Below are 13,497 nucleotides of genomic sequence, written 5' to 3'. Positions count from 1 at the left end.
ATCTATGTACATCAGTAGACCTTACATTATTTTTTATGGATCTGATAATGTTTAGAATAGTAGTTTAGAATAGTAGAATAAACAAAGTTTAGAATAGCAGAAAAAAATTTCAAATTGTCTTGAAAGTCAAACTCACTTTTTAAGATATAAAAATAAATTGTTGTTACCTTTTTATAACCACAAACGATTCCATTGCGTACCCACATGGGGTCCTTAGTATCATCATCTGTTGGGAAGTCTAAGGTGATGCACAGATGATCATCTGCATTAACATAAATAACAGTTGCTTGTGTATTAAAAAATGGTCTTGGATTTGTATATTCACACATTACTTTTGCACAGAGGAGGTTCCTATAAATTTATCAAGAGAAGAAAATTATTATTATCCATTTAGTACTTGACAATATTTTAGCATTGTGAGAACTAAAATACTCTTTAAAGTTCTGTACTAAAAGATTAATTTTTTAAAAGGATTAATCAAAATGGAAGAGCACTCGAAAGAAAAAACATAAATTATATAACTAAAAATGAAGAGAAATTTACTGAACTAAAAAAATCACTAACATTTCTGTTAGGTTTCCCCTAACTCCTTTATGGGAAAACCAGGTGATACAGAGTATAAAGTGCTGGTCTTGGAGCAAAGAAGACCTAAGTTCAAAGTCAGCTTCAGAAACCTCTTATCTATGTGACCATGGGCAAGTCACTTAACCTCTGTCTGCCATCGGAAAAGGAAATGGCAAACCATTCCAGTATCTTTACCAAGAAAATCCCATGGAAAATATGTGATCCCCATGGGGACATTTATATTATCATGAGTTTCCTTTTATCTTTAACCACAACCATTGTTTCAAAAGTTTTATTCTCTCCTCCATACTCCAACTTCACAATATCCATGTTCACTGTACACATACATACACATACACACACAATAGTGCAAAGACTAGACTATCAAGAAACAATATTTGTATCCTTTTAGTCAATCTTCCTCAATTCCTTTCAGAATTTCTACCAGTGTAGATTATTTTCTGTTTCCTTCTATTCACAGAGGAAAAAGGTAATATTTAGTTCTCTTGGTGTATTTTTTGGCTTCATTTTCACCTATCTCCTTTGTCCAATAATCATTTCTCCTCTATCAAACATCTTCATAGATTCATATATTTCAAGAGTTGAAATATATCCATATTATATATACAATATATATTGTCCATTTAATCTAAACAATACCTGAAAAAGAATTCCCTCTATAACAGCCCTAACAAATAGTTATCCATTATTTATTTGAGATATCAAATGAGATGTATCCACCATTTCTCCTCAGTCTATCCCTTTCTAGTGACTTCCTCTTGACCATAAATATGTTACAATTTCTCTGATCCAAGAAAAAAATTATACTGACACTTCTACTGTATCTAAATATTATCCCATCTCCTTCTTCCCTTCATAGCCAAACTCTTGAATAAACTATCCCCATCCAATGGACCTAGTCTTTCTTCAACCCTTTGGTGATCCTTTAATTATTAAATAAAATAATGTCTTTGTCTTCAATCTTCTTGAGCTCTCTTCAATATGTAACTTTTATCTCTTCTTCCTTCTGGATACCTTTCCTCCCCTGTCTTTAGAGATATCACTCTTTTCCCTCCTTCCTTTTTTAAGCACTCCTACATCTATTTTAAAGACTCCCCTTTCTCCCGTCCTCTTTGAACCTAATTAAGGTAAGTGTTCACAAAGAATATGTCCTTAATGCTTTTCTCCTCTTTTTCCCCCATTAAATTGTGAGTTCCTTGAAGTAAGGGACTGCTTTTTGTATACACATGTGTGCAAAAATGTATGTGTATATTACATACACACATTAATAGAGAAGATAACAAAAATATGTACAAGCAAGCTATATAGAGGATAAATAGGAAATAATTAACAGAGGGAAGGCACTATAATTAAGAATTAGTAAAGGCTTCCTATAAAAGAAGGGATTTTAACTGGGACTTAAAAAGCCAAAGAATCCAAAAGGCAAGATGAGGAAATAAAACATTATAGGCATGGGGAACAGCCAGAGAAAATGATAGAAACTGAGGGTATCTTCATGGAAAAAAAAAAAAAAACCAGGATATCAGCATCACTGGATAGAAGACTATATGGCAAGGAGTAAGGTATAAGAAGACTGGAAAAAGTAGGAGGAAGTCTCTCTACAAAGAGATATGAACACCAAGAAGAGCATTTTGTATTTGAATGAATGGAGGGAAGTAAATTTATCAAAAGATTGGGGTTGGGGCAGCTAAGTGGTGCAGTGGATACAGCACAAGCCCTAAAGTCAGGAGAACCTGAGTTCAAATCTGGTCTTAGACACTTAACACTCCCTAGCTATGTGACCCTGGGCAAGTTATTTAATGCCAAATGCCTCAGCAAAAAAAAAAAAAAAAAAAAAAAAAAAAAGATTGGGGTCAAACTTAGTCAATATGATTTCACAGCATTTAGATGCAATTATTTTGTTGTACTCATTTACTTTGGGCTAGTAATTATATATATATATATGTATGTGTGTATATATATATATATATGTAATTTTCCTGGTTCTGCCTATTTCATTTTATATCAGTAGATGTAAGTTTTTCCATGTTTCTTTGTATTCACGCTATTCTTTCTTACAGTATGTTAATATTACAGTATGATGATAATTTGTTTAGCCATTCATTCAGCAATCAATGAACACATACTTTGTTTCCAATTCACTGACATCATTAAAAAGTACAGATGTAAATAACTGGGTATATTTGTAGTCCTTTTCTTTTCTACTAACTTCCTTGGAGAATATGCATAGCAGTCCAATTATTGAGTAAAAGAGGATGATATCATTGCTATTCCATTGTGCAATTTCAAATTACTTTCCTGAAGTCATATCTCCACTAGCAATATGTTACTTACTTTTCTACAATCCTTCCACCACTGAATAATACCATTTTGGGTCATCCTTGAGAATTCCCTAAGGGTAGGGTAAAACCTTGGATGGATTGATATCCATTAATCTTATTGTTAATGATTTGGAGAATTTTTTCATATAATTTACATTCGTTTATAATTTTTCTGAAAAGTCTTTGTTGATGATATCCGTTGATGATGATTTATTAGGTAATGGCTTTTAGTCGCAACTATTTGTTAGTTTTCTTATATATCCTTAATATCAAATCCTTACCAAAGATAGTAGATAAAATTTATTTTCCTAGCCAACAATTTCCCTTTTTACTCTAGTTATGTTAATTTTATTAATGAAAAAGTGTTTTAATTTCCTGTAATAAAAATGTCTTTTATTCTTTATAATTATTTTTATTTCTTGTTTGGCTAAGAATTTACCCCATATTTATAACCGTGAAAGTATGTTTCTCTTCAGATTTTTGCATGATATGATCTTTAACATTCAGATCATATGGGCATTATAAATTTATTGTGGAAAATGGCATAAAATGTGGATATAAATACCAGTTCTTGTAAAATAGGTTGATTTGTGTTATTAACTTTATCAATTTGTTAAGTTTAATTATTACTTTTTTTTCTTATTTAGTCTGTTTTAATCTATTAAGATTTCTGTTTTTAACTAATACCAAGTTGTTTTAATGATTGATATTTTACAACATAAATCCAAGCCTGGAAGTATTGTTTGTCCTTGCTTCTAATGTTTTATTATTGTTTCCTTTGTTATTCAAGATATTTTGTTTTCTCAAATTCATTTTTGTCATTACTAGGTCTACTTGTTGTCAAGTGCTCTCCCTCTTCAAAGCTACTCCCTTCTTTTTTTATTATCAAGAGATACTTTGTTTTCCAGAGTTAAAGACAAACAAGCAAGCTGTGTCCTAAGTTTGGAATAACAACGGTCCTTTGCCCTGACGTCCTGGAGGGATTTTGCTACAGAAGTGGCTCAAACCATCCCTAGATTTTCCCTGAGTTGTGCAAGCACCTGCAGGAGCCACATTACAGTAATGAAACCCTGTGGTGAATAGACTTCCTGTCACTAGACAAACTCGCCATGTTCCTGTCATTACCTCACTGCTGGATACTTTCCCTTGCCACCTCTATGTGTATTAAGATTTAGCCTCACTGCAGTGGGTCTCCTTGGTCCTAGACCAGATGCCACACACATATTAAGCTTTCCCTGCTTCAAGGGAATAAAGAAAACATTTTGCCACAACTTCTTTGAGCTCTTTGACATTTTTTTTCAGATTTAATATTATTCAAAATATCATTTTGACGGGGATAGAAGCAATATGGTGGCGTGAATAGAGTTCTAACAACCAAACTCTGAAAACAACTTTTAAAAAACTTTTAAAAATAAAATCCCGAGTGAGATAACCAAAAAAAGGCTCAGTCACTTCCCTTTCTAGGATAGCTTGGGACCAGAAAGACAGGTCTGCTGACCTTGGGGCTAGACTTGATAAGGCAGAAGCCGCACCAGCTACAGGGCTTGGAGGGGGCACCCCAGTTGTCTCAGCAGTAGCAGGAGCCTTCAGTCTCTAGGGAGGATAAAGGGACTAAAAGGAACTAAAGACCTGGTGAGAAAGAGACAACAGGAGATTCTTAAGCTAGCAGTAGGAGGGTGCCATTGGACGATTTTTTCATCCAATACCCAAGTATGGGTTGCAATTCCAGAACAGACAAAAGTATTCACAGTTTGTGTTAGAAAGAAAACAAAAGCTCTCCCTGGGAAAGGACCTGAGCACAGACCAGGATGCTGGTGACCAAAACTCCATGGATCATACTACCTTGGAAGCACTGAAAATATATAGGCTCCCAATGCTTTCTCAATTTTTAACAAAACTTACATAATTTTTAAGTGTAATCTATATTTTTAACATTTTGTGCATAGCTGCCTTAAGTTTGGGCAATGAATAAAATAATAAAGATCCAATTCATTTGGATTTTTAATGATTTCCTATTTCTCCTCCCTCCTTCCTCTTTCCTTCCTATCTCTGTCTGTCTCCATTTAAATTATTGTGGTCATTTTGTATTATTTCTCAACTCTGCTTCTTTCACTTTGCTTTAATTCCTGTTTTGCCTTGCTCTTTTGTCTATCCTTCATACCTCTATCTCTTTGATAGTAGGTTTAGTTCTAAAGCTATATTGCAAATCTAGCTCAGCATTTTTTCCTATTGGATGATTTATATTTCAGTGGTTTTGGTCTTTGCCCAAGGTAAGGGTGGGGCATGTCCTGCCATGGGCACTATGAGCAGAAAATTGGGTACAATAACCTCCCACTGCATTAAGTTCTATAAATTGATAATGTTCTATGGCCTCAAATTAAGTTATAAATATCAAAATGGTCCTTGGCAGCAAAAAAGGTCCCCCATCCCTGCTCTAGGGGAATGAAATTAATCTTATCTGAGATTCAACTCCCTTTCCTTCAGACCCAGTGCAATTGATGTGGTTTGAGTGGTCTCAATTCCTAGTGGTCTAGAGGTTAGTGGCAATAAGAGAGTTGTTAATCCCCTTTAAATTGGCTTCAGGTTTTAAGAGTGAAAGAATTCACTCATTCCCGAATTATTCGTTGCAAAATGAAAGTTTATTGTTGGATAGAAATCAGTTTACCAAGAGACTGACTTCTATAGTGGCAGATCTATTGAAAAATAGAGTTTTGCACTGAGAGAATGCTTTCTCAGTAGACAGAAGGTCCTAGCAGCTGAGTGAGCTACCTAGGTCCATCTGCAAAAGACTTTGGTTGAGGAAAGCTGTTATATTGGGTGTCTTCATGGGGGCTGGGGCAGCCCAGGTTCCCGGGCTTAGATTTTTATCAGCCTGGATCTCCTATTTGAATTAACAACACTTCAAAAGAAGTGCTTTTTGACCAGGATTTCTAATTGAATCAAAGGCCCTCGCATCCTGTAAAGATAACTTGTCTAGGGGGATATGCCTTCCCCAGGAGGAGATGAGAATTTGAAAGGGATCACAGATCAAAAGGAAATACAGTTTCTTAAAGGGACCACAACCTGCTTCACAATCATTCATATTTTTGCCCTGGCCCACTTTTTTAATTCTTTCCTTCTTTGGTTGGGCTGAAACAACATTTCAGGAAGAAGGGGAAGGTGTCCCGTATAGTCTCTGAAACATTAGTATTCCTCAATCTAGGGCCCAGTTCAAGCAGAAATAAGCATACTTCTCCCCACTAATTGGCTCAGAAGAATCAGACATGCAGGGTAACTAGTGGGCAAGGGTAGGACATACCAGCAGATTCTGGATATACTAGAAGCCTCCAGAGAGGGATACTAGTGGTGGTCCTAGATATGAGCCAATGAATCAGTTTTTGTGTCCCTACTGAAAGCATTGAGATTTGTGGGAAAGAGGTGCTGAGCAAAAACTTAGGCAATCTTCAAAGTAAACCCTTAAGTAAAATGGCATTCTCCAGTTTTGTTGAGGTTCTCTTCTTTAGTCTTGTGAAGTCAGATATAATTGGTCTGTATCTAGATCTACTTTAAATTTGATCCTATACATAATTAAAATAATGGTATTAGAGAGATAAGAACATTTAAATGGAGTAAGGATCTCTAAAATTCTATAATTAACCTTCTAATTGATTTATAATTGTCTAATTGTACTCTTTTCTGGGAAAGGTTTTCCCCATCTAAACAGTAGAGATAGTATGAAATCAATTTTAATTGCCCTATGTAAATGTTAACAAAAAATCAAATCCTAACAAAGTTAGTAAAGTGACACAAAGAAACAATGAAAATCAATCAAGTAATAAATTAACAATATGAACTGTTCACTAAAAAGAATTAGAAATAAATGAATTTAATAACCCAATATTTATTCAAAACATTATGCTATATAATCACATTAACCACATTATTCAAAATGGATATGTGAACTGAATCTTACAGATTATCCCACAAAAAAAGTAGAAAAGAAGCAAATCATATATTTTTTATATTATGGGTCGGTGGTGAATTCTTAACCAAACAAGACATAAAAATCATTACAAAAGACAAAAGTAGAACATTTAAATTTTATGAAATTGAACAGCTTTTGCATAAATAAAATGGATGCAACCAGGACAAAAAGGGAAGACTTACAGAAAGAAACATCAGTAAATTCCTTCATCCAACCCAGAATTGCACCAAAAGAAAGCCAACACTGTAAAACATAAGTGGCAAAGGAAAAGTAGCATGAAAACAGGTAGATAGTCTAGAAGTCTAAAGCAACACTCAGACCTGAGCAGCCCGGGGGAATGGAGGGATGGGAATGCAGGAAAGTCTGAAGACAATATTGTGACCAGGGATTACCAGTTTCAGAGTTATTAGCAATGTCAGTGAATCTGAATTGCTCTTAGGCATACACACACCAGAGGAGACTGAAATGAGCAATAAGAGCCCAAGAAAATTATGTTGGGAATTAATAGAGCCTTACCACCTCATTTAAAAATATGGAAAGAGTTGAATTTTGCTGGCCTTAAGACAAAAGCTCATGTCATGAACTCAGGATGGGGATATGAATAAAGAGATCAGAATGCAGAATATTATATAAAAATGTAAATAGAAGCTAAAGAAGTCAATTCTCAGGTGACAATGTCTCCATAATAACTAACATAATTTCAATAACAACTATAAATCAGGAAGGGGAAAATGACTTGGCCAAAGGATTACAAGAAAATAAAATAAGAAAAAATAAAAATAAAATTATATGTGAAATACAATCACCAGAAGAAAGAATTGAAAGGAAAATAAATATCTTAGAACACATAAGCAGAAAACCTTACCCAAATATTAACTCCATGCAAATTCTAATAAAATGTAAATCTCTAATTGCTTTCATCACCAAAAGAGTAAAAAAACAAAACAAAACAAATTGCTGAATTCTTTAAATCATTACTGGTTTTAAAAAAAGCAATTCTGAGTTGCCATCTCACACCTATCAGAATGACTAAAATGAGAGAAAAGCAAAATAATAAGTGCTGGAAAGGATGTGGGAAATTTTGGACACTGATGCATTGCCAAATTGTGAACTGATCAAACCAATCTGGAGAACAATTTGCAACTATCTCCAAAGGGCTGTGCATAAAATTTGGCCTACCCAACAATTTCCCTTTTTACTCTAGTTATGTTAATTTTATTAATGAAAAAGTGTTTTAATTTCCTGTAATAAAAATGTCTTTTATTCTTTATAATTATTTTTATTTCTTGTTTGGCTAAGAATTTACCCCATATTTATAACCGTGAAAGTATGTTTCTCTTCAGATTTTTGCATGATATGATCTTTAACATTCAGATCATATGGGCATTATAAATTTATTGTGGAAAATGGCATAAAATGTGGATATAAATACCAGTTCTTGTAAAATAGGTTGATTTGTGTTATTAACTTTATCAATTTGTTAAGTTTAATTATTACTTTTTTTTCTTATTTAGTCTGTTTTAATCTATTAAGATTTCTGTTTTTAACTAATACCAAGTTGTTTTAATGATTGATATTTTACAACATAAATCCAAGCCTGGAAGTATTGTTTGTCCTTGCTTCTAATGTTTTATTATTGTTTCCTTTGTTATTCAAGATATTTTGTTTTCTCAAATTCATTTTTGTCATTACTAGGTCTACTTGTTGTCAAGTGCTCTCCCTCTTCAAAGCTACTCCCTTCTTTTTTTATTATCAAGAGATACTTTGTTTTCCAGAGTTAAAGACAAACAAGCAAGCTGTGTCCTAAGTTTGGAATAACAACGGTCCTTTGCCCTGACGTCCTGGAGGGATTTTGCTACAGAAGTGGCTCAAACCATCCCTAGATTTTCCCTGAGTTGTGCAAGCACCTGCAGGAGCCACATTACAGTAATGAAACCCTGTGGTGAATAGACTTCCTGTCACTAGACAAACTCGCCATGTTCCTGTCATTACCTCACTGCTGGATACTTTCCCTTGCCACCTCTATGTGTATTAAGATTTAGCCTCACTGCAGTGGGTCTCCTTGGTCCTAGACCAGATGCCACACACATATTAAGCTTTCCCTGCTTCAAGGGAATAAAGAAAACATTTTGCCACAACTTCTTTGAGCTCTTTGACATTTTTTTTCAGATTTAATATTATTCAAAATATCATTTTGACGGGGATAGAAGCAATATGGTGGCGTGAATAGAGTTCTAACAACCAAACTCTGAAAACAACTTTTAAAAAACTTTTAAAAATAAAATCCCGAGTGAGATAACCAAAAAAAGGCTCAGTCACTTCCCTTTCTAGGATAGCTTGGGACCAGAAAGACAGGTCTGCTGACCTTGGGGCTAGACTTGATAAGGCAGAAGCCGCACCAGCTACAGGGCTTGGAGGGGGCACCCCAGTTGTCTCAGCAGTAGCAGGAGCCTTCAGTCTCTAGGGAGGATAAAGGGACTAAAAGGAACTAAAGACCTGGTGAGAAAGAGACAACAGGAGATTCTTAAGCTAGCAGTAGGAGGGTGCCATTGGACGATTTTTTCATCCAATACCCAAGTATGGGTTGCAATTCCAGAACAGACAAAAGTATTCACAGTTTGTGTTAGAAAGAAAACAAAAGCTCTCCCTGGGAAAGGACCTGAGCACAGACCAGGATGCTGGTGACCAAAACTCCATGGATCATACTACCTTGGAAGCACTGAAAATATATAGGCTCCCAATGCTTTCTCAATTTTTAACAAAACTTACATAATTTTTAAGTGTAATCTATATTTTTAACATTTTGTGCATAGCTGCCTTAAGTTTGGGCAATGAATAAAATAATAAAGATCCAATTCATTTGGATTTTTAATGATTTCCTATTTCTCCTCCCTCCTTCCTCTTTCCTTCCTATCTCTGTCTGTCTCCATTTAAATTATTGTGGTCATTTTGTATTATTTCTCAACTCTGCTTCTTTCACTTTGCTTTAATTCCTGTTTTGCCTTGCTCTTTTGTCTATCCTTCATACCTCTATCTCTTTGATAGTAGGTTTAGTTCTAAAGCTATATTGCAAATCTAGCTCAGCATTTTTTCCTATTGGATGATTTATATTTCAGTGGTTTTGGTCTTTGCCCAAGGTAAGGGTGGGGCATGTCCTGCCATGGGCACTATGAGCAGAAAATTGGGTACAATAACCTCCCACTGCATTAAGTTCTATAAATTGATAATGTTCTATGGCCTCAAATTAAGTTATAAATATCAAAATGGTCCTTGGCAGCAAAAAAGGTCCCCCATCCCTGCTCTAGGGGAATGAAATTAATCTTATCTGAGATTCAACTCCCTTTCCTTCAGACCCAGTGCAATTGATGTGGTTTGAGTGGTCTCAATTCCTAGTGGTCTAGAGGTTAGTGGCAATAAGAGAGTTGTTAATCCCCTTTAAATTGGCTTCAGGTTTTAAGAGTGAAAGAATTCACTCATTCCCGAATTATTCGTTGCAAAATGAAAGTTTATTGTTGGATAGAAATCAGTTTACCAAGAGACTGACTTCTATAGTGGCAGATCTATTGAAAAATAGAGTTTTGCACTGAGAGAATGCTTTCTCAGTAGACAGAAGGTCCTAGCAGCTGAGTGAGCTACCTAGGTCCATCTGCAAAAGACTTTGGTTGAGGAAAGCTGTTATATTGGGTGTCTTCATGGGGGCTGGGGCAGCCCAGGTTCCCGGGCTTAGATTTTTATCAGCCTGGATCTCCTATTTGAATTAACAACACTTCAAAAGAAGTGCTTTTTGACCAGGATTTCTAATTGAATCAAAGGCCCTCGCATCCTGTAAAGATAACTTGTCTAGGGGGATATGCCTTCCCCAGGAGGAGATGAGAATTTGAAAGGGATCACAGATCAAAAGGAAATACAGTTTCTTAAAGGGACCACAACCTGCTTCACAATCATTCATATTTTTGCCCTGGCCCACTTTTTTAATTCTTTCCTTCTTTGGTTGGGCTGAAACAACATTTCAGGAAGAAGGGGAAGGTGTCCCGTATAGTCTCTGAAACATTAGTATTCCTCAATCTAGGGCCCAGTTCAAGCAGAAATAAGCATACTTCTCCCCACTAATTGGCTCAGAAGAATCAGACATGCAGGGTAACTAGTGGGCAAGGGTAGGACATACCAGCAGATTCTGGATATACTAGAAGCCTCCAGAGAGGGATACTAGTGGTGGTCCTAGATATGAGCCAATGAATCAGTTTTTGTGTCCCTACTGAAAGCATTGAGATTTGTGGGAAAGAGGTGCTGAGCAAAAACTTAGGCAATCTTCAAAGTAAACCCTTAAGTAAAATGGCATTCTCCAGTTTTGTTGAGGTTCTCTTCTTTAGTCTTGTGAAGTCAGATATAATTGGTCTGTATCTAGATCTACTTTAAATTTGATCCTATACATAATTAAAATAATGGTATTAGAGAGATAAGAACATTTAAATGGAGTAAGGATCTCTAAAATTCTATAATTAACCTTCTAATTGATTTATAATTGTCTAATTGTACTCTTTTCTGGGAAAGGTTTTCCCCATCTAAACAGTAGATAGTATGAAATCAATTTTAATTGCCCTATGTAAATGTTAACAAAAAATCAAATCCTAACAAAGTTAGTAAAGGAAAGAGAAATTTTGGAAATACTTTTTTAAATGAATGCTTAAAATTGGCTTTACAATGCAACTTAGGAAAAAATATTTTAAAAAAAAAATATATATATATATATACCTCCATCCACATTGTCTAAATCCTTTTGGAGTGCGACCACAGTGTCCTGACCGATCTGCCTTACTATTAAGTTCTTCAAAACATTCATTAGCACCAACAGATGAATCTTAAAAAATGATACGTAAGTTAATTATATTATAACTTTAAAATAAAATTAAGAGATTTTTAAAAATAGAATTTTTTCAAAATACATTTTTATAAACATTATGGTTTTAAATTTTCATTTCTCAAAGTTTCTTTAAGCCTTCAGGGCAACACAAATAATTATGATAATTACCTTTACCAAATATTTCTCTACACTGATCATTTGGATCTGGACATTTTCCTTTATAGCAGAAAGCCGTTTTGTTACGGCAGTTATGTCCATCTTGAACATGTAAGTCAGGCTGACAGAATTCAGAGGATCCATTACAATATTCAGGGAGATCACAGTCCAAATCAGCACGTTCTCGACATTGTGTACCTCTTTCACTAAACTTATAAAGCCAAGGGAGAGGATGAGCAGGGAGGAACACAGAACAAAATGGAAAATGAATTCAAAAGTATTACAAAACCATGGATAGCAGATATTTATCTACTGAAATAATACAGATCTTACCTGACAGTTTTGACAGCACTTTCCCTGGGCACACATTGCTCCACTTTTTAATTTACAATTCATAGTATCACAGCATATAATACAACTCTGAAAATAAATAAAATATTATAAAATTTTGACCAATCTAATTTTGGCTGTAAATATCATATTGTAATGTTTTAAATTATTTTTAAAGACTATGTACATGACTATTATGGAACTGTTTTACATAACTAAACATGTATAATCTATATCTAATTGCTTCTATTCTCGATGGAGAATGGGGGAAGAGGAATGAAGAGAATCTAGAACTTGAAGTTTTAAAAACAAATGTTAAAAATTGTTTTTACATGTAATGAAGGGGAAATAAAATACTAAGAAGTAAAACAAAAGTAAAAGCAAATTATACATAAGTAAATTATATGTAAAATATTATATATAAAAAAGTAAATTATAAAATTTAAATTTTAAAACCATGTACAAATGATAATCTTAATATCATACATACAACTATAATGTAAGCATTTATTCTATCTAAAATAATTTGACTCAGGTTATTTATAAGTTATGCAATGAGAAAACAATTGATATGAGAGTTTTCTGCTTATTTATTTCTCTAAAATCATCTGGTAAAAAGTATACTCTGCGATCCTTTACAATCCAAGGCCTAGAAGGCCTTGAATGACCCTAGAGACTGTTTTAGGCCTACTTAAAGTGACTTCTGCAAAAAGATAGAGAAAATGAAAAGAGAGAAGAGGAACAAATACACATACAAACATGCAAACTCATAACAGTGATACATCCATTTACACTTTACATAAAACACTGTGTATATTTTACTTATGGTCATTATGTGGATCCATAATTTTAATTCAATATATAAAATAATCAGAAAAAATCCCTTAATATTTTTCTAGCCATCCATAATACAAATATATACTCTAGGAGGTTAGTAGGCTTCCTTCATTTAATGCAAACATTCCTAAATCAGAAGGCAATATTATTCCAAATAATGACTCATCAACACACAAAGTCTTAGCTATACTTGGAATAATTTGCTAATAGACCAGTATTCTAACTAATAGAAATTTGAAAACTAGCAAAGAATATATACTTAGAAAAGCACACAGATACAAAAGACTCTCAGGAGTACATCCCTCACTCCCTTGTCCTTATTGTCCTTTCAAACTCTTTCCTCAATTCCTCCCTCTAAAGTGATCTAGTATGTGCCAAAATGTTTGTGGCAGCCCTGTTTGTAGTGGCTAGAAGCTGGAAAATGAATGGATGCCCATCAATTG

At 34.3% G+C, this 13,497-nt stretch overlaps 1 protein-coding gene across 1 annotated transcript in view; it reads right to left on the bottom strand.

Moving 5' to 3' along the window:
• The window catches only part of ADAM2 (ADAM metallopeptidase domain 2), a 118,467-nt gene that overhangs the window by 25,181 nt on the left and 79,789 nt on the right, over positions 1-13,497 (bottom strand). Inside the window, exons 13-16 of the mRNA XM_051975561.1 lie at positions 12,221-12,307; positions 11,900-12,098; positions 11,623-11,728; positions 168-351 (exon numbers count right to left, since the gene is read on the bottom strand). Coding sequence (XP_051831521.1) covers positions 168-351; positions 11,623-11,728; positions 11,900-12,098; positions 12,221-12,307 — 576 coding nt within the window. The remainder of the gene's footprint in view (positions 1-167; positions 352-11,622; positions 11,729-11,899; positions 12,099-12,220; positions 12,308-13,497) is intronic.

The sequence above is a fragment of the Antechinus flavipes genome, chromosome 2, assembly GCF_016432865.1.
Source record: "Antechinus flavipes isolate AdamAnt ecotype Samford, QLD, Australia chromosome 2, AdamAnt_v2, whole genome shotgun sequence".
NCBI classification, from domain to species: Eukaryota; Metazoa; Chordata; class Mammalia; order Dasyuromorphia; family Dasyuridae; genus Antechinus; species Antechinus flavipes.
Note: the sequence above shows the minus strand (reverse complement) of the source record. Positions and strands in the feature narration are given on the sequence as shown.